Here is a 14,808-nt window from a genome sequence, read left to right as displayed (position 1 = left end):
GTTCTAGGGGAAGCCCTCCGTGTGAGACTCTGGAGGATAGCAGGGACACTACCGTCAGCAGTAGCCTCAGGCAGCAGCAAACACATCCTCCTGTATATGAAAATGTCCTTAACAACAGTACAAGCCTCACGCTCTAGCCAACACCTACTCTTGGCCTTCTGGGATTACAGAACTGAGCCACCAGGCCCAACATGAAGAGTCCTTTCTCAACTGCTTATCTGCTGCTCTGGCTGCTCCGTGAACTCTGTAGAGTCTTGGTAGGCTGTGCTTCTGGGTCAAAACCGGATCCATCAAAACCTCAACTTCCAGACAGGAAAACATGCAATGCCTGCACCCTGTACATTCTGAAGTGCGGTGGCTTCACTTCTTACTCCACGGTACTGCAAGCCCCACCACCTTAGGAACCATAAACTGGATCTCCTGATCTGCAGTGAGGTGTACACAGCCAAGGCCCGTTCTTTGGGGAGTAGGCCCGCCAGCCTCTTCTACACCACCCACCAGGCAGGCTACTGGTCACCTGGCAAGGGCCTCTCCTAGGTAGTTTTTCTTGGCTCTACCAGGAGCTGAGAACTTTTTGAGCTGCTTCTAAATTACATGTATCTTGCACTGCACAGGCCACACTGCTTTACAATCACAGATACTTCTCTTATTAAAACACATTTAATTTTATTGTAGAGACCGCACTCTCCTTCTAGAGTCATGGGAGTCATGGGAATCAAACTCAGCAAGTGCCTTTACCTGCTGATCCATCTCACTGGCCCAGAACACCAGCCATCTAAAAAATAAATCTACGCTGGGTGTGGTGGCGCATGCCTTTAATCCCAGCACTGGGAGGCAGAGGCAGGTAGATTGTTGTGAGTTCGAGGCCAGCCTGGTCTACTTAGTGAGTTCAGGTCGAGTTACATCTCATGACAAGAAACAGCACGGCAGTGAGGAGGCATGGAGCTACAAAAACAAGGACACAACCCAAACTTGAGCCTGTGCGCTGCCACAGTGAGATGCTGGTGACTGCAACCTGAGGGTGAAGGCTAGGCATGAGGCTAGCCTCCTGAGGGGGTCAGTGCCTCTCTAATGGTGAGATTAATGCTAGGCAAGTGCTCTGCTTAGTTATTAAGTTTGGCTACACCGATGACCTTTGAAAAACCTAGATTAAGAATAATATAAATTTAGAAAAACAGTTTGAAGACAAAGATATGTTCATAGTTCCAAACTCAATTACTGGCCCCAGAAAAGATCAGTGCTCCACGTCAGGAAGAACAGGGCTGAGGGCGCACTCAGAAGCACAGCACCTGCCCAGCACAGGGCCGGGTTCCAGGCTCCATCTCCAGTACCCAAGGGTACTGCCTACAGCTCTGAGGCTGTTAATATTTCATTTTATTTGGCTTCTAAATAAGCCATGCTTTCCTTAATCCACGTTTGGTTTTCAGGGTAGTAATGAATGAGCACAGCACCTGCCCAGCACAGGGCCGGGTTCCAGGCTCCATCTCCAGTACGGAAGGGTACTGCCTACAGCTCTGAGGCTGTTATGTTAATATTTCATTTTATTTGGCTTCTAAATAAGCCGTGCTTTCCTTAATCCACGTTTGGTTTTCAGGGTAGTAATGAATCATTCATGGGGATGGGGTGTATTTTCTGCTCAAACAGGCAAAGTCTTGCTATATAGCCCAACCTGGCCTTGTGATTCTGCTGCCTCAGCCTCCTGAGTACTGGGATTACACATCAGCACGCATTGCTTTGTATGCAATTTGAGGAGTTTAAGTTTTGGGAAGAGATTTACACACTACAGGTGAAGGGACAGTGTGCCATGGTGCCTAGGCGAGGCAAGGAATGACTTGTTTCTTTCTAGGACAATCTGAAATTGGTTGTAGTAATTGCTACACAACTCTGAGAATAGTTAGTTACTTTAAGAGGGTGAATTTCATGATCTCTTGAATTCTATCATGATGAATATATTTTAAGAAAACTAGTTTGGTCCGGGTATGGTGGCACTTGTTTTTAATACCAGCACTCGGGAGGCAGGCTTAACTCTAACTCAGGACTTTCTTTTTGGAAACCAGAGGGAAGCACCAGGAGCACCCGGATGGCCACGGGGCAGGAAGCACACCAACACCTACAAAGAGAGGACTGGCTCTCTGGGAAAGCTCAGCATTCACATGCCCACACAGGAATGAGATAAGCACTAGCTTCAGCACAGCTGAGAGGGCCAATCCACAGAGGAAGGACGGCCAGGCAGTCAATGCAGACACTGAGAACAGGTGTCAGTTTGGAGGCTGGGCAGCTGTGACTGCTGACTCCCAGCCACCAGACTTTCTACCTGCAATGTGCAAAAGCTCAGACGGTGTGAGACAGGCCTTACCTACCAAGGACACTGTGGTGGTGATGGGGGCAGGAGCACCTCCCTACTGACTGGAGACAAAACAAGCCCACGCTTACCTGGGCTTCCCCCAGGTCGTTGTTCACCACAGTGAAGTTTAGTCCCAGCTCCTCCACGTCCTCTTCATAGCTCTTGAGGAACAGCAGGTTCCTGTAGACTTCAGGGTCCAAGGAAGCCAGGTGGTGAATGTCCACATCTGCACTGGTACCCAGCAGCTTGGACAGGAAAAAGCCAGCAAAGGGCAGCTCCACCAGCATGTTTTCATACAGAGCCTTCAGACAGACAGAGGTGGACAGGGATTAGCCTTCAGTGCATTACCACAGCACACGCCTGATTCCACAGGGACAGGGTACTGAGACCAGACCCGGCTGCCATGTGAGTGTCAGGCCAGGGCCGAAACCACATGTGCTAATACCAAATGGGAGTTTTAAGAGCCAAATCTTTCAAACCACAATGGAGGTCAGCAAAGTTTTCCATAAAGAATCAGGCCTGAGTGTTCTAAGCTTTGCACGTGCAATAGGTTCCTGGTCTGCTGCACCAAATGACCACAAATGAGCAACTCAACAAACACCAGCGTGCTGCCTCACAGCTTTACGGCAGACCCCTCACTCTCCCTCTGGGTCCTCACAGCTCTGGTTAACTTCAGCATCCCCGTGTTTAGCGGCGTCTCTCCACTTCCTGCTTCTGCACTGCTGTCTTCTGTGTCTGCTCTGTGTCACAGCATTATGTTAGAAACACTGGTCATGGGATTTGGGGCAAATTCAGCATTTCTTTACATTTTAACTTGACCACATAGTACATTTCCACATGGGGCAATGTTCATAGGCTGGGTATGCTAAGACCTGAACACAGCTCTTTGGAGGTTACACACCTGGTCACCTCAGCCACAGCTGCCTACTCTGACCCTGTAATTCAAAAGCTTCAGGGACAGTGTGTATGACCAAGGGTGGTTGTGTTTCAAATGTAGACTTCATGTGACTTTCATATGTAAATACTTTATTCCAGTATATGGAAAAATAAAACAAACAAAAACCACCATTAGATGCTCGTTTGTTTTTTTTTTTTTTCCTTTTTGAGACAAGGTCTCACTGTGTAGCACTGGTTGGTCTAGAACTAGCTTTGTAAACTAGACTGGCCTCTCTGCTGGTAGAGAGACGCCAGCCTGATGGTCTGTGGAGCATAACTGCCCTGTGGAGGAAGGTGTGTTGTATTTGAGCATTGCCAGGGCCATGGAACTGACCTGGGAGGTGGGAGCATTCATTGCACAGGGTCAAACTCACGGAGGTCTGCTTGTCTGGACCTCCTGAGTGCTGGGATTCAAGGCATGTGCCACCATATTGATGTTTTTACTCCAAGTTATTACTACTTTGATCTTGTAACACTTTCCCCAATTATTTGCTTGATGAATTTCTTGTTTTTTTTTTTTTTTTTTGGTCTTTTTGAGACAGGGTCTCCCTGTAGCCCCAGCTGTCCTGGAACTCTCTATGTAGACCAGGCTGGCCTCAAACTCACAGAGATCTGCCTGCCTCTACCTCCCAAGTGCTGGGACTAAAGGCGGGCACCACCAGGTTCAGCTTGATGAATTTCGTACTTAGTTGTATCTATGCCCCAGCTGTCCTGGAACTCTCTATGTAGACCAGGCTGGCCTCAAACTCATCGTACTTGGTTGTATCTGAGCAACTTCAGGGATCCCCATTCTGTCACCAGGATAAGGTTCCCATTAGATAGCATGCATCAGGTTTTAAAGATTCTTTTATTTACCGTGGTGTGATAATTTCATTTACTCACCCAGTGATGAACATGTGTTTATACTTAGGAGTAGATCACAAGGTATGGAGGTAGTAGGCACAGGTATATTTACACGTGCAAGATGCTGCCCCAATCATTTCCAAACTGCCAGTACTTTCCCTTCCTAGCAGAGATGTGTGAGGACCCTGCTGGCTCTCAGACTCTGACCTGTCAATACTGCTGCCTTTTAATCTTGGCCCTTGTGCTTGGGGCAATGGGGCATCTGACTGTACTTGGAAGCTGCACTTCCTGACATCTATTGGATTAATTAGTCTTGGTGAATTATTATGTGGACCTCCAGAGATTCCCTAGCAGAAATGGGAGGTAAAATTACATAAGATTTCCAGTATCCGGTCAGAGATTCATGCTACATGTAAATATTCCAATGGCCCACAGCTGTAAAATACAGTAAGGACTCAGAAACAGGCTGTGAAATTTAAAAACAGAACATCCTTAGGGGCTCGGGAGATGGCTCCATCGTTAAAAAGTTCTTACTAGCAAGCCTAATGATCTGAGCTTGATCCTTGGAACCCACACAGTGGAAAGAGAGCTATCCCCCAAGTTGTTTTTTGACTTCCACATGTGCACCATGGCACACACAGGCACACAAAACCACATGAATAAATTTTAGAAACCCACATTCCTCGTGTCTTATTCTGACAGGCAAGCTTAGAAGTCACTTCATGGGCATCACACAGAGTACACCAGGACTGACTCTGTGGGACAGTGTCCTATCTTACTGATTTCCTCTACAAGTGCCTTTTCTGTCAGGATGTCTGATGCACACAGATCCCTGTCCATATGACCCTGTGCAATGCTCCCACCTCCCAGGTCAGTTGCAAGGCTCTGACAATGTTCAACTAAAATGCAACTTCCTCCACAGGGCAATTATGATCCACAGACCATCCGGCTATCATCTCTTCCAGCAGAGAGGCCATCATCAGGCCACATCACACACTCCAGATGAGACCTGAGGGTCCAAAGAGAGAGATCATCCTTCATACAGCCATGGTTCCTTGTAAAGCCACATTCCTCAAGTCACCTGCATCATTCAGTGATCTATGAAGTCACTAGCTCTCAAACATATACTATGAAGTCTATATACACAATGTGTGCAGATACTGTGGGAGGTCTGCTACTGAAGACTTGTCTGCTGAGAGGCCTGAAAGACACTAGAAAATGGCTGGGAGCATGTCCCACAAAGCACACTGTGTGTCACTGGGGAGCACATCCACAAAGCACACTGTGTGTCACTGGGGAGTATGTCCCACAAAGCACACTGTGTGTCACTGGGGAGCACGTCCACAAAGCACACTGTGTGTCACTGGGGAGCACGTCCCACAAAGCACACTGTGTGTCACTGGGGAGCATGTCCCACAAAGCACACTGTGTGTCACTGGGGAGCACGTCCACAAAGCACACTGTGTGTCACTGGGGAGCACGTCCCCAAAGCACATTGTATGTCACTGGCTTTGCTCCGGAAGGCCACCTCCACATACTCTGAAGTGCACTTCTCCAGCTGCCCTCCATGAAGACCTTGGCAGCCTCAGCTGGGGAAACCAAGGTCCATGTCCTTGTGGTTTATACCCACTTTGAAGACGAATGATCCCTCAATTAATCGAGAAGATGGCAACACAGAACTTCTTAACGAGAGAATGAATCATAAAACTGCAACTAGCACTTAGCATCTACTGATGATGTAAATAAGGAGTTGTTCCAAAAAGCTGAGGTTTGCTTCACGTTAAGAATGGTTAATACTATTAACCTGGAGCACTTATAAACACCATTACTTCTAAATGAAAGATGAGTTCAAAGGCAAGGACAGCATTCTGCATAAAGCTGCATGATTGATCCCAGGTGTGGAGAGAAACCTTATTTGCACAGTGGACTTCTAAAGTGAGCTGGAGTGTAAATCATTGGATGTTCAATAAGGAAGGTCATTGTTTGCCATTTCTGCATTAGTAACAATAAGCCAGAGAAATCCGTTAAATGTAGCAGGGCTACCTGAATTTTAAGCAGAAATCCCACCGTGACTCATAAAATGTAAATGCATAGGTATAATTTTTTACATAAGGCAGGTTTAAACCTTTAGAGCATTTAATATACAAGCACTAATAAATGATAGCACTAAAAACTGTGATTGCATCAGCTAAATGGATTATAAATTAAATTTCCATAATGTATGCATCTGAGATACAAACGAAAGCATAAATCAAGGTATTTTCTAAACATAGGTTAATTATACAACTGTAAAACTGTCTATTTTTTATGCAAAATAACCCACTTAGCATTTTCTAGCCTGCTGTCCACACTTGTTCCTAGAAGTGTATCAATAACTATCTGTCACAGAAACACAGCAATAGGCATGCAGAAAAGCCAGTGCTGTGTTTTCTAACCGTCTGTCCCTTATGAGTGTTTATAGCTAGAAAATGTGCCAAAACGATCTGAAATGAAAAGGATTAATTACGGTAGAAGCCTTTTAATATAAGTGAGTGCAGTCGCAATGTAATTAATGCAAATTGTGGCTCTATCAGGAGAATGAATGTGAGCTGTGGCACAAGCCACTTCTGTTTGCTGCCAAATAACTTCAGTAATTTACTACATTAAGAATCAATAAAAAAATAATGCTTTTCAAATGCATCTCTATCAATCTTCAGGTAGTTCTAAAGTGAGCATTTATAACTGAATCTAGACTCTAGGAGATGATGTCTTGCTTTAAAGCCATCCTAATTGGGCAAGGAGATAATTGTAATTATTTCCAATCATACGAACCACGGCTTGAAAAGAGAGGCCCAGATAAGTATGTATATTTGGAGCAACAGACTCAAGCAACCTGATCTTTTACTACTTGTGTTTTAGAACTACTAACTGGACTGGTACATGACGTTCTGGAGCCCTTAACTCCTGCTCGGAGGGACATATACCTCATCTTTGATACAGGAGTCCAAGTACAATCAGCAGTACCATTCATTTAAGACACCTATCCAGTGCCCACTGTATGCCAGGCGCCATCTTATACACAGGAATTCCACGTCTTTGAATTTGTTTATAAAAACCATTCTCCTTTCCTGATCCTTTTGAATCACCTACAATTATGCACACCATTAAGACTCATTTAAAATTTTTGGTTGTTACAGCCAACTCCTGGAGCATTTAGGTCCTCACAGCTACCTGACACTAAATTCAAACTGTGGCTAGGCCCCCAACCATGCCCAGGAAGCCAGGTGCCTTCTGCTGCGTGCCTGTGTCACGTAAATGTCAGCTATGACGAGTGTAACTGCCTGGCGTGTCAGCAGATGTGACAGGAGCCATGAGCACAGCCTGTGCTTGTCTCTGAGAGCAGGAGCCTCAGCTTGTGCTACAGTCCCGGAGGCAAAACTGCATTAAGTTCTGACTAAGCCAACGCGTCTTCCCTTTTGGGATTGTGCTCTGGTTTCACATCGAAGTCGCCAAGGATTGCTGGGGACTCTGCTGCACTCCACGCTGACCTGCTGCAGTGGGCAGCGTGGGCTACTGCCCTCTCTGGAGCCTTGCAGTGTTTTACCTATGCCCGGTCTCTTACTGTATCTCAACCACTGGGTCAGAGCTGAGGAGTCCTTCTGGCACTGCTGTTCCAGACCACATCTCTCCCTGCCCTGGGTGAGGGCAGCACAGCACGCCCTTCTTAGTGGGTAAAAGTGCTTGCCATGCAAGTGTGACAACCCAAGTTTGATCTCCAGAACCCAGAGAAGAAGAACCGACTCTTGCAAGCTACCCTCTGACCTCCGTAAGTGCACAAGCCCCATCTCCCAAATCATTCTCCAGCTTCTCTCTAATGAAGTAACAATGATAATAAAAAGCCAATTTAAAAACAAAACATTTCGAGTCCAACAGCCTGACCACCAGTCCTGTCCACTGATTATTCTGACCCTGACCCAGTACCTGAGCCCCTTCAATGTCCTGATTTTAACAGCCTGTACTGACCCTTTCAGACTTTCTGTGTGAATGCACAGTACCCCAACTCCAGCTTTTTCTTCCTTTTATGGCCGCCTTTCTCCTGGGATCACCACTCATGGGCTGATTTTCTTTCTAAACAGTCCAGACTTTAGGATGGGTTCCTATGACCACTCCCTGTGCCTCTGTTTGCCTGCACCCAACTCATCCTTTTTCTTTGGTTGCCTGAGACAGGGTCTCATGTGGCCCAGGCGGGCTTTGAATTATTTTTTAATGTGTGCACTCCTAAGTACTGGCATTACAGTCTTGTGCCACGTCTAGTTTATAAGGTGCTGGGGACCGAAAAACCCAGGGCTTTGTGCATACTAGACAAGCACTTTACCAACTGAGCTATATCCCCACCCCCTCAAATGGGTTGTTATTTATAAACAAATGATACCCACAAATTTTTGAGACAGGGTCTCTCTGTAGCCCCAGCTGTCCTGGAACTCACTATGTAGACCAGGCTGGCCTTGAACTCAGAGATCCGCCTGCCTCTGCCTCCTGAGTGCTGGAATTAAAGGCGTGCGCCACCACGCCCGGCTATTTTTTAATTTTATGCATGTAAGTGCACTGGTGTTGTGCAATGCCCACAGAAGTGAGAAAAGGATGCCGTATCCCCTGGAACTGGAGTTATGGATGGCTGTTGGCCTTGATGTAGGAGCTGGGAACTGAACCTGGGTCCACAAGAACAGCCAGTGTTCTTAACCGCTGAGTCATCTCTCCAGCCCCTGGTTTTGAATTCTTGATCCTGTTATCATTTCCCAAGTGCTGGGATTATAAGTACATTCTGTCACACCTGGCCCTTTCTTACCTCCCCCTAGTTAGAGGCCACTCTGGCTCACTCTAACTCACACCCCAGTCAACTGGCAACCTGATAAGTTTTCCTTGGATGGATGCTCTCATGGTTAGCTTATCGGATGATTTTATTTTTAAATTTAAAAAATATTATTTTTATGTGTATGAATGGATTAGCTGCATGTATCTAAGTGCACTCATGTTGTGCAATACCAATGGAGGTCAGACGAGGGAGTCGGATCCGTTGGAACTAGAGTTACAGATGGTTGTCACTGCCATGTGAGTGTTGGGAACTGAACCCGGGTTCTCTGTAAGAGCAGCCAATGCTCTTAAGCACTGAGCTAACTCTCCAGCTCCAGCTTGTCAGATATGACGACTGGCAGGATGCAGCTTGCAGGCCGACCAAGAGGCACACACATTTCTACCAAGCCCTGGGTGAAGATGCTGCTCCTGGTTCCTCCTTGGAGAACGCCAGCCTCCTCTTCCTCTCTTCTGCGGCAGCAGAAGCCCCCTGCCTACACAGGCTCTATTTCATTGCATCTGGTAGCTGCTCACCCTCAGTTCCCTCTGAAGCAGCCATCCCAGGACAGCAATGAGGCCTTCCTGCTTGTACATGTGCACACTCTGAAGAAGCACGTGGCCCATGATGTGGAGAATCATTAGTAACTTGGTTGCCCTGTGTCCTCTTCCAGCCACGGTGCTCCAAGAAGCATCTGGCCCTGTTCCCAAATACCAGCTAGCTCTACTGGAACACACCAATGGGGTCCTGCAGAGAAGATGCTTTCCTTGAAGCATCAGGCCTGTGCCTTACCCAGGAGCATGTGAGTGGCAGTCAGCTTGTCTACTGCTCACAAGCATGTCCCTCATTTCACTACTTGTTGAGTAGGAAAAGCCCTAAGCAGTCCCCACTCAGGGCTACGCAGCACTGCTGTGAACATGCCTCACGGCCTCTGGGATCAAGCACACGTATTTCTGCTAGGCAATAGTCACTTTCCCTGGCTTAGCCAATGACAGCTCCATCCTTCAAAGAACAAGACCAAGCAGCCCCTTCCTGTCCTCTTCCCTTTCCCTAACTCACCAACAAATGCCCTTGCTCCTTTTCAGCTCCATACCACCAGGATGATTCCACAGTCCCAACCTCTAGCTGGCCTCCCAACGTGGGAGCTTTCTGTACCTATTTATGACATTCAGGCCATGTGATCAAGGATTTGACTCACCCCAGAGCTTGGGCTCGACTACCTATAGCTGGCTCCCCAAGCTGACCCTGTTCAAGACCACAACACGTGCATCAAGTCACATTCGATCCAAGTTTGAATCCTAGCACCCACATGGAGGTGAACAACTGTCTGTAGTAACTCCAGGTCCAGGGGATCTGATGTCCTCTTCCGGCTTTCAGGGCACTGTATGACATGGGTGCACTTAAATACATGCAGGAGTAACACTCATACACATAAAATAAAAATGTTTAAAAAAAGTTAAATGTGTAAAAGGACTAAACTGGCTCCCCTCTGTTTTAGATCCCATTTCCCTCACAACACAGGCCAGGCAGTGGAAAACAGCAGACTTCAAGTGGGACCAGTGAGCGTGCGCTTCTAATATCTATGGAGGCAACATGATGGAGCTCGACAACAGGTAAAGGCCTCAAGATGACAGATTCCTTCTTTGCTATTTCCCAAAAATGCTTAAAAATAAAGCAAAGGTAAGCACACTGTGTGTCACCCATGGGGCAGAAGCAGTTGGGTAGCACCGTCCCAGGGTGCGAAGAACAGCGAGAATGCACAGCTGGATTCAGAACGTACCTGCCGTCTTTACTGAACAGTCTAAATGATCCCTATATCATAGTTAATTCTGAAGAAATGAAACAAATTGACATAGAAAACCAAGAATTCGGTTTATCAGGGCATCTATAGCCACAAATATTGTTTTTAGTAGAAAAGAATATAAGCCATTATTAGTTTGCTATAAACTTAAATGTGGCTAGCATTGTGAACTGATTTTATGGCACTAACTCAGCATGTGTGAGGCCCTGGGTTTGATTTCCAAAACCAAAATAAAGATAATACACGAAGAGCTGGAGAGATGGCTCAGACGGCTGACTGCTCTTGCAGAGGACCCAGGTTCGATTCCTAGCACCCACATAGAGGCTACAAACCGTCCTTAACTCCAGTTCCAGGGGAATCCGAAGCCCTCTTCTGACCTCCGCAGCATTGCACAACACGGGTGCACTCACATACATGCAGGCAACACACTCAAATAAAATAAAAATATTTTTATAAAAAAAGATAATACATGAATAAAAAACTTGTAATACTCAAAGGAGAAAAAAATTTGAAGAAAGCAATCATTTGTAAATTATGATCATTTGATTTTTCTGCTTCCAAGAATAGGGGACATCAGCAAGAGATAATTCCTAAGGAAGTAGCCAAGCTGACAACCACGTAGAGAAGTCCCCATGCCACCAGGAAGACCTGTGCTAAGTGCAAGATCACAAGCCAAGCAAAGGCAGACTACCAGGTACAGACCGAAGCCTTGGTCTGATGGCAGTGGGTGAAGGGAGGGACACCATGTGAGCAGATCAGGGCACAGCACGACCGTGAAGAAGAGCTATGCCACGCAGACAAGGCAAGGGGTCCTAGTGCCAACCCCAAGCTTCACAGGCTTCACCTCAGAACCCAGTGAGCATTTCCTAAGGGACACTAATGACATACAAAAACAAATCCTCTCAGCCTCCAGAAAGGTCAAGATCAGCTGCTAACTGCCGACATCACACTTTATGATACATTAACCACACACTTAATTCTACTGAAATATACAATTATAAACCATGCTGAAGTTACACCATCTACTAATTAAAATTTTCAAATATATGACCAAGGTATTACCAAATAATCTGATTTATAGGCATTCTGTTCCAATTAAATCAATACTCTAAAGCAAGGGAAAAAAGTGTCATTTTCGAGTAGAATTCAAATACGATAAAGGATTTGTTCCAATAAATATTCTGAACTTAATTGGCTTAAATGGACTAAGGTGCTTCTGTCTGTAAAGAAGTCCAATGTGATGTGACCACATCCCAGGCTGTTTACTTATCCCTGTCTGGAGCCTGATTTACAGGCGACAAAGTGCAGCTGCGACCTACGGCCCAGGCAGGAACCATCTGCTAATGGAACGTTTAGCTGAGAAGTGACCAGTGACGGGAGGTAATTCTTCCTGTGCAAGGCTGCTCTGAAGACCTTTTCATAGTTTATCACAGTAAACAATCACTAACATATGCATTAAAGAAAATTTAAATATATTAAGATCCAATAAATACCATAATCAATCAACAGATAGTTTTCTGCTCTTGTAGTCTAATGTCCAGGTGCTGCACTATAAGAGCTGTGCAGTCGCAGTTACCTCAATGTGGACTTGCTGGTGCAAAGTTAACCACTTACAATCAGCTGACAAGCAGATGTTCTAGAAACCTCTTAGGAATTCCCATGCAGAAAACTATGTGGAACTAAATCAACTACTGTTCTCAAGTAACCACAATTTTTAAAATAATTTAGCTAACTGACTTCTATTTTTATTTTGCAGTCTTAGGGAATCAAACACACAAGCACTCTGTCACTGAGCTGTGTGACAAGCCCTTGCTTTCCGAGGCAAGGTCTTGTTAAGTACTTCAGGCTGGCCTTGAACTCACAGTCCTCTTGCCTCAGCTGGGTGATGGGATTACAGGACGTGCCATCTTGCTTGGCTCCAGCTACCATGCACCAACCGTACAGGTTAACGGGGCTCAGAGCATGGCGTCTCCACGTGCACGCGGCGTGCAATGATGGGACCCAGCCCCCACTCATCTACACTCACCATCATTCTACCTTCAGTTGAGCTGCATTTTAGCTTCCACATCTGGGCATGCACATGTGGTGCCTGTCGTCATGCATCTGAACGACTTCACTCAACGCAGTACCCTTGAGTGCATTTGGTGGAAATGCCAGGATCTGTCTTTACAACAAAGTAATCTTCTATTGTGCAGACATACCTTGATTCCTTTACATACTCCTAGGTCATGAGCATCCTGAGCATCCAGGTTAATGCCACACCTTGGCTCTCATCAAGTGCTGCCACAGACATGAGCAAGAGGGACTAGACAGCTGACTTCCTTTTCTTTGGCTGTGCATCGAGGGGATGACAAGGGTGAGCCATCACACCTGGCTGGTTGGACTGTCCACAATGGCTGCACTAATATGTCCTCGCTGACTGCATCAAAGCTCTTTTTCACCACTCTCATCAGCCTTTCACCCACGCTCCAGGCTGGCCTAGGACTTAAAGTGATTATTCTGCCTCTGTCTCCCAAATACTGAGATTACAGGCATGAGCCACCATGCTTGGCTCTGTCTTCTAGTAACAGCTATTCTGGCTGTGATAAGGCGGCATCTCAGTTTGGTCTTATTTGCATTTGCCTGACAGCTAAAGATCTGAGATTTTTCATACATATGCACATGATGGACAGCCAGAGGACAACCTTCAGGAGCTGGTTCTCTTCTCCCACCCGTGGGACCCAGGGAATAAACTCAAGTCCTCAGGCTTGGTGGCCAGTGTCTTCACCACATGAGCCATCTCAGCACTACTCCCCCAATCCCATTGCTCTTAAGACTTTCTATGTATCCCAGGCTGCCTCAGCCTCCTGAGTGCTGGGATTGCAGGTGTATGAACTTTTGTCCCCATATTTGTTGGTCATTTGCATTCTTCTATTGAGAACAGTCCTCTGAGAAGACTTGCCATTTTCAGATTGGATTATTAGGGTTTCTCTTGGATCACATCCCAAACATCACCACCTGCACCTGTGTCACAATTGCTTCTTCACCTTTGATTTCTTCTAGCAGTTTCAGGTTCAGGCCTCAGTTAAGCCTGAAAATCTCTCCTTTACGTCAGATTGACTTTGTACAAAGTAACAGGGAACATAATTCAACCTTTTGAGCAGGGGACCTCAGTATCCTGTCTCTTCTCCAATCTGTTTTTGGCATTTCCATCAAGAATCATCTTTCATTTGAGACAAACTGAAAACCATAGGACTTAAAGGGCATTTCAGATTACTATGGCAAAATAAACTTACTTTTGCCCCAGTTTATTTTAAATTTTTGTTATTAATCTAGAAGTTTCTTGGGCTCATCTTAGCTGAAAGAACTACAATACACTGTTTTAAAACTGTTCATGAAATGAGATATGAGAATGTTGTCTTTTTTAAAAAAATTTTATTATTTTTATTTTATGTGTATGAGTGCATTGCCTGCGTGTATGTGAGTGCACCTGTGTCGTGCAATGCTGCAGAGGTCGGAAGAGGGCTGTGGATTCCCCTGGGACTGGAGTTAAGGACAGTTCGTAGATGCCATGTGGGTGCTGCGAATTGAACCTGGGTCCTCTGCAAGAGCAGTCAGTGCTCTTAACCGCTGAGCCATCTCTCCTCTCCAGCCCCTAAAAACAAATTTTCTCCCCCTCTTTTTGAGACGGGGTCTTCCTGTAGCCCGATTATTTTTATTTTATGGGTATGCATGTATTGCCTGCATGTAGGTAAGCACACCTGTGTTGTACAATGCTTTCGGAGGTCAGAAGAGGCTGTTGGGTCCCCTAGGACTAGAGTTACAGACAGTTGTTAGCTGCCATATGAGTGCTGGGATTCAAACCTGGGTCTACTGCAAGAACAACCAGTATTCTTAACCACTGAGCCATCTCTCCAGCTCCGAGAATGTTGTCTTTTAAAGGATGCTGAAGTTATGCTTCAGTCAGAGGCCTGTCACTGCCAGCAAGGAGGGCGATGCCAGTCGGAGGAACTGACACTGTGAAGCTCAGCACAGATCCAGCCTGGACAGTGGCTGTGGTTGGCCCGTGGCTTGCCT

At 46.1% G+C, this 14,808-nt stretch overlaps 1 protein-coding gene across 2 annotated transcripts in view; it reads right to left on the bottom strand.

The window, feature by feature from the left end:
* Window positions 1–14,808, bottom strand: part of Ube3c (ubiquitin protein ligase E3C) — a 126,886-nt gene that overhangs the window by 14,993 nt on the left and 97,085 nt on the right. For both annotated transcript variants that reach the window (XM_008847272.2, XM_029570507.1), the window contains one exon: window positions 2,434–2,646. In XM_008847272.2, the coding sequence (XP_008845494.1) occupies window positions 2,434–2,646 (213 nt within the window). The remainder of the gene's footprint in view (window positions 1–2,433; window positions 2,647–14,808) is intronic.

Source organism: Nannospalax galili, unplaced genomic scaffold (genome assembly GCF_000622305.1).
Source record: "Nannospalax galili isolate Female #2095 unplaced genomic scaffold, S.galili_v1.0 scaffold302, whole genome shotgun sequence".
Taxonomy (NCBI): Eukaryota; Metazoa; Chordata; class Mammalia; order Rodentia; family Spalacidae; genus Nannospalax; species Nannospalax galili.
The sequence above is the reverse complement of the archived record's forward strand: the minus strand, read 5'-3'. Positions and strand labels throughout refer to the sequence as shown.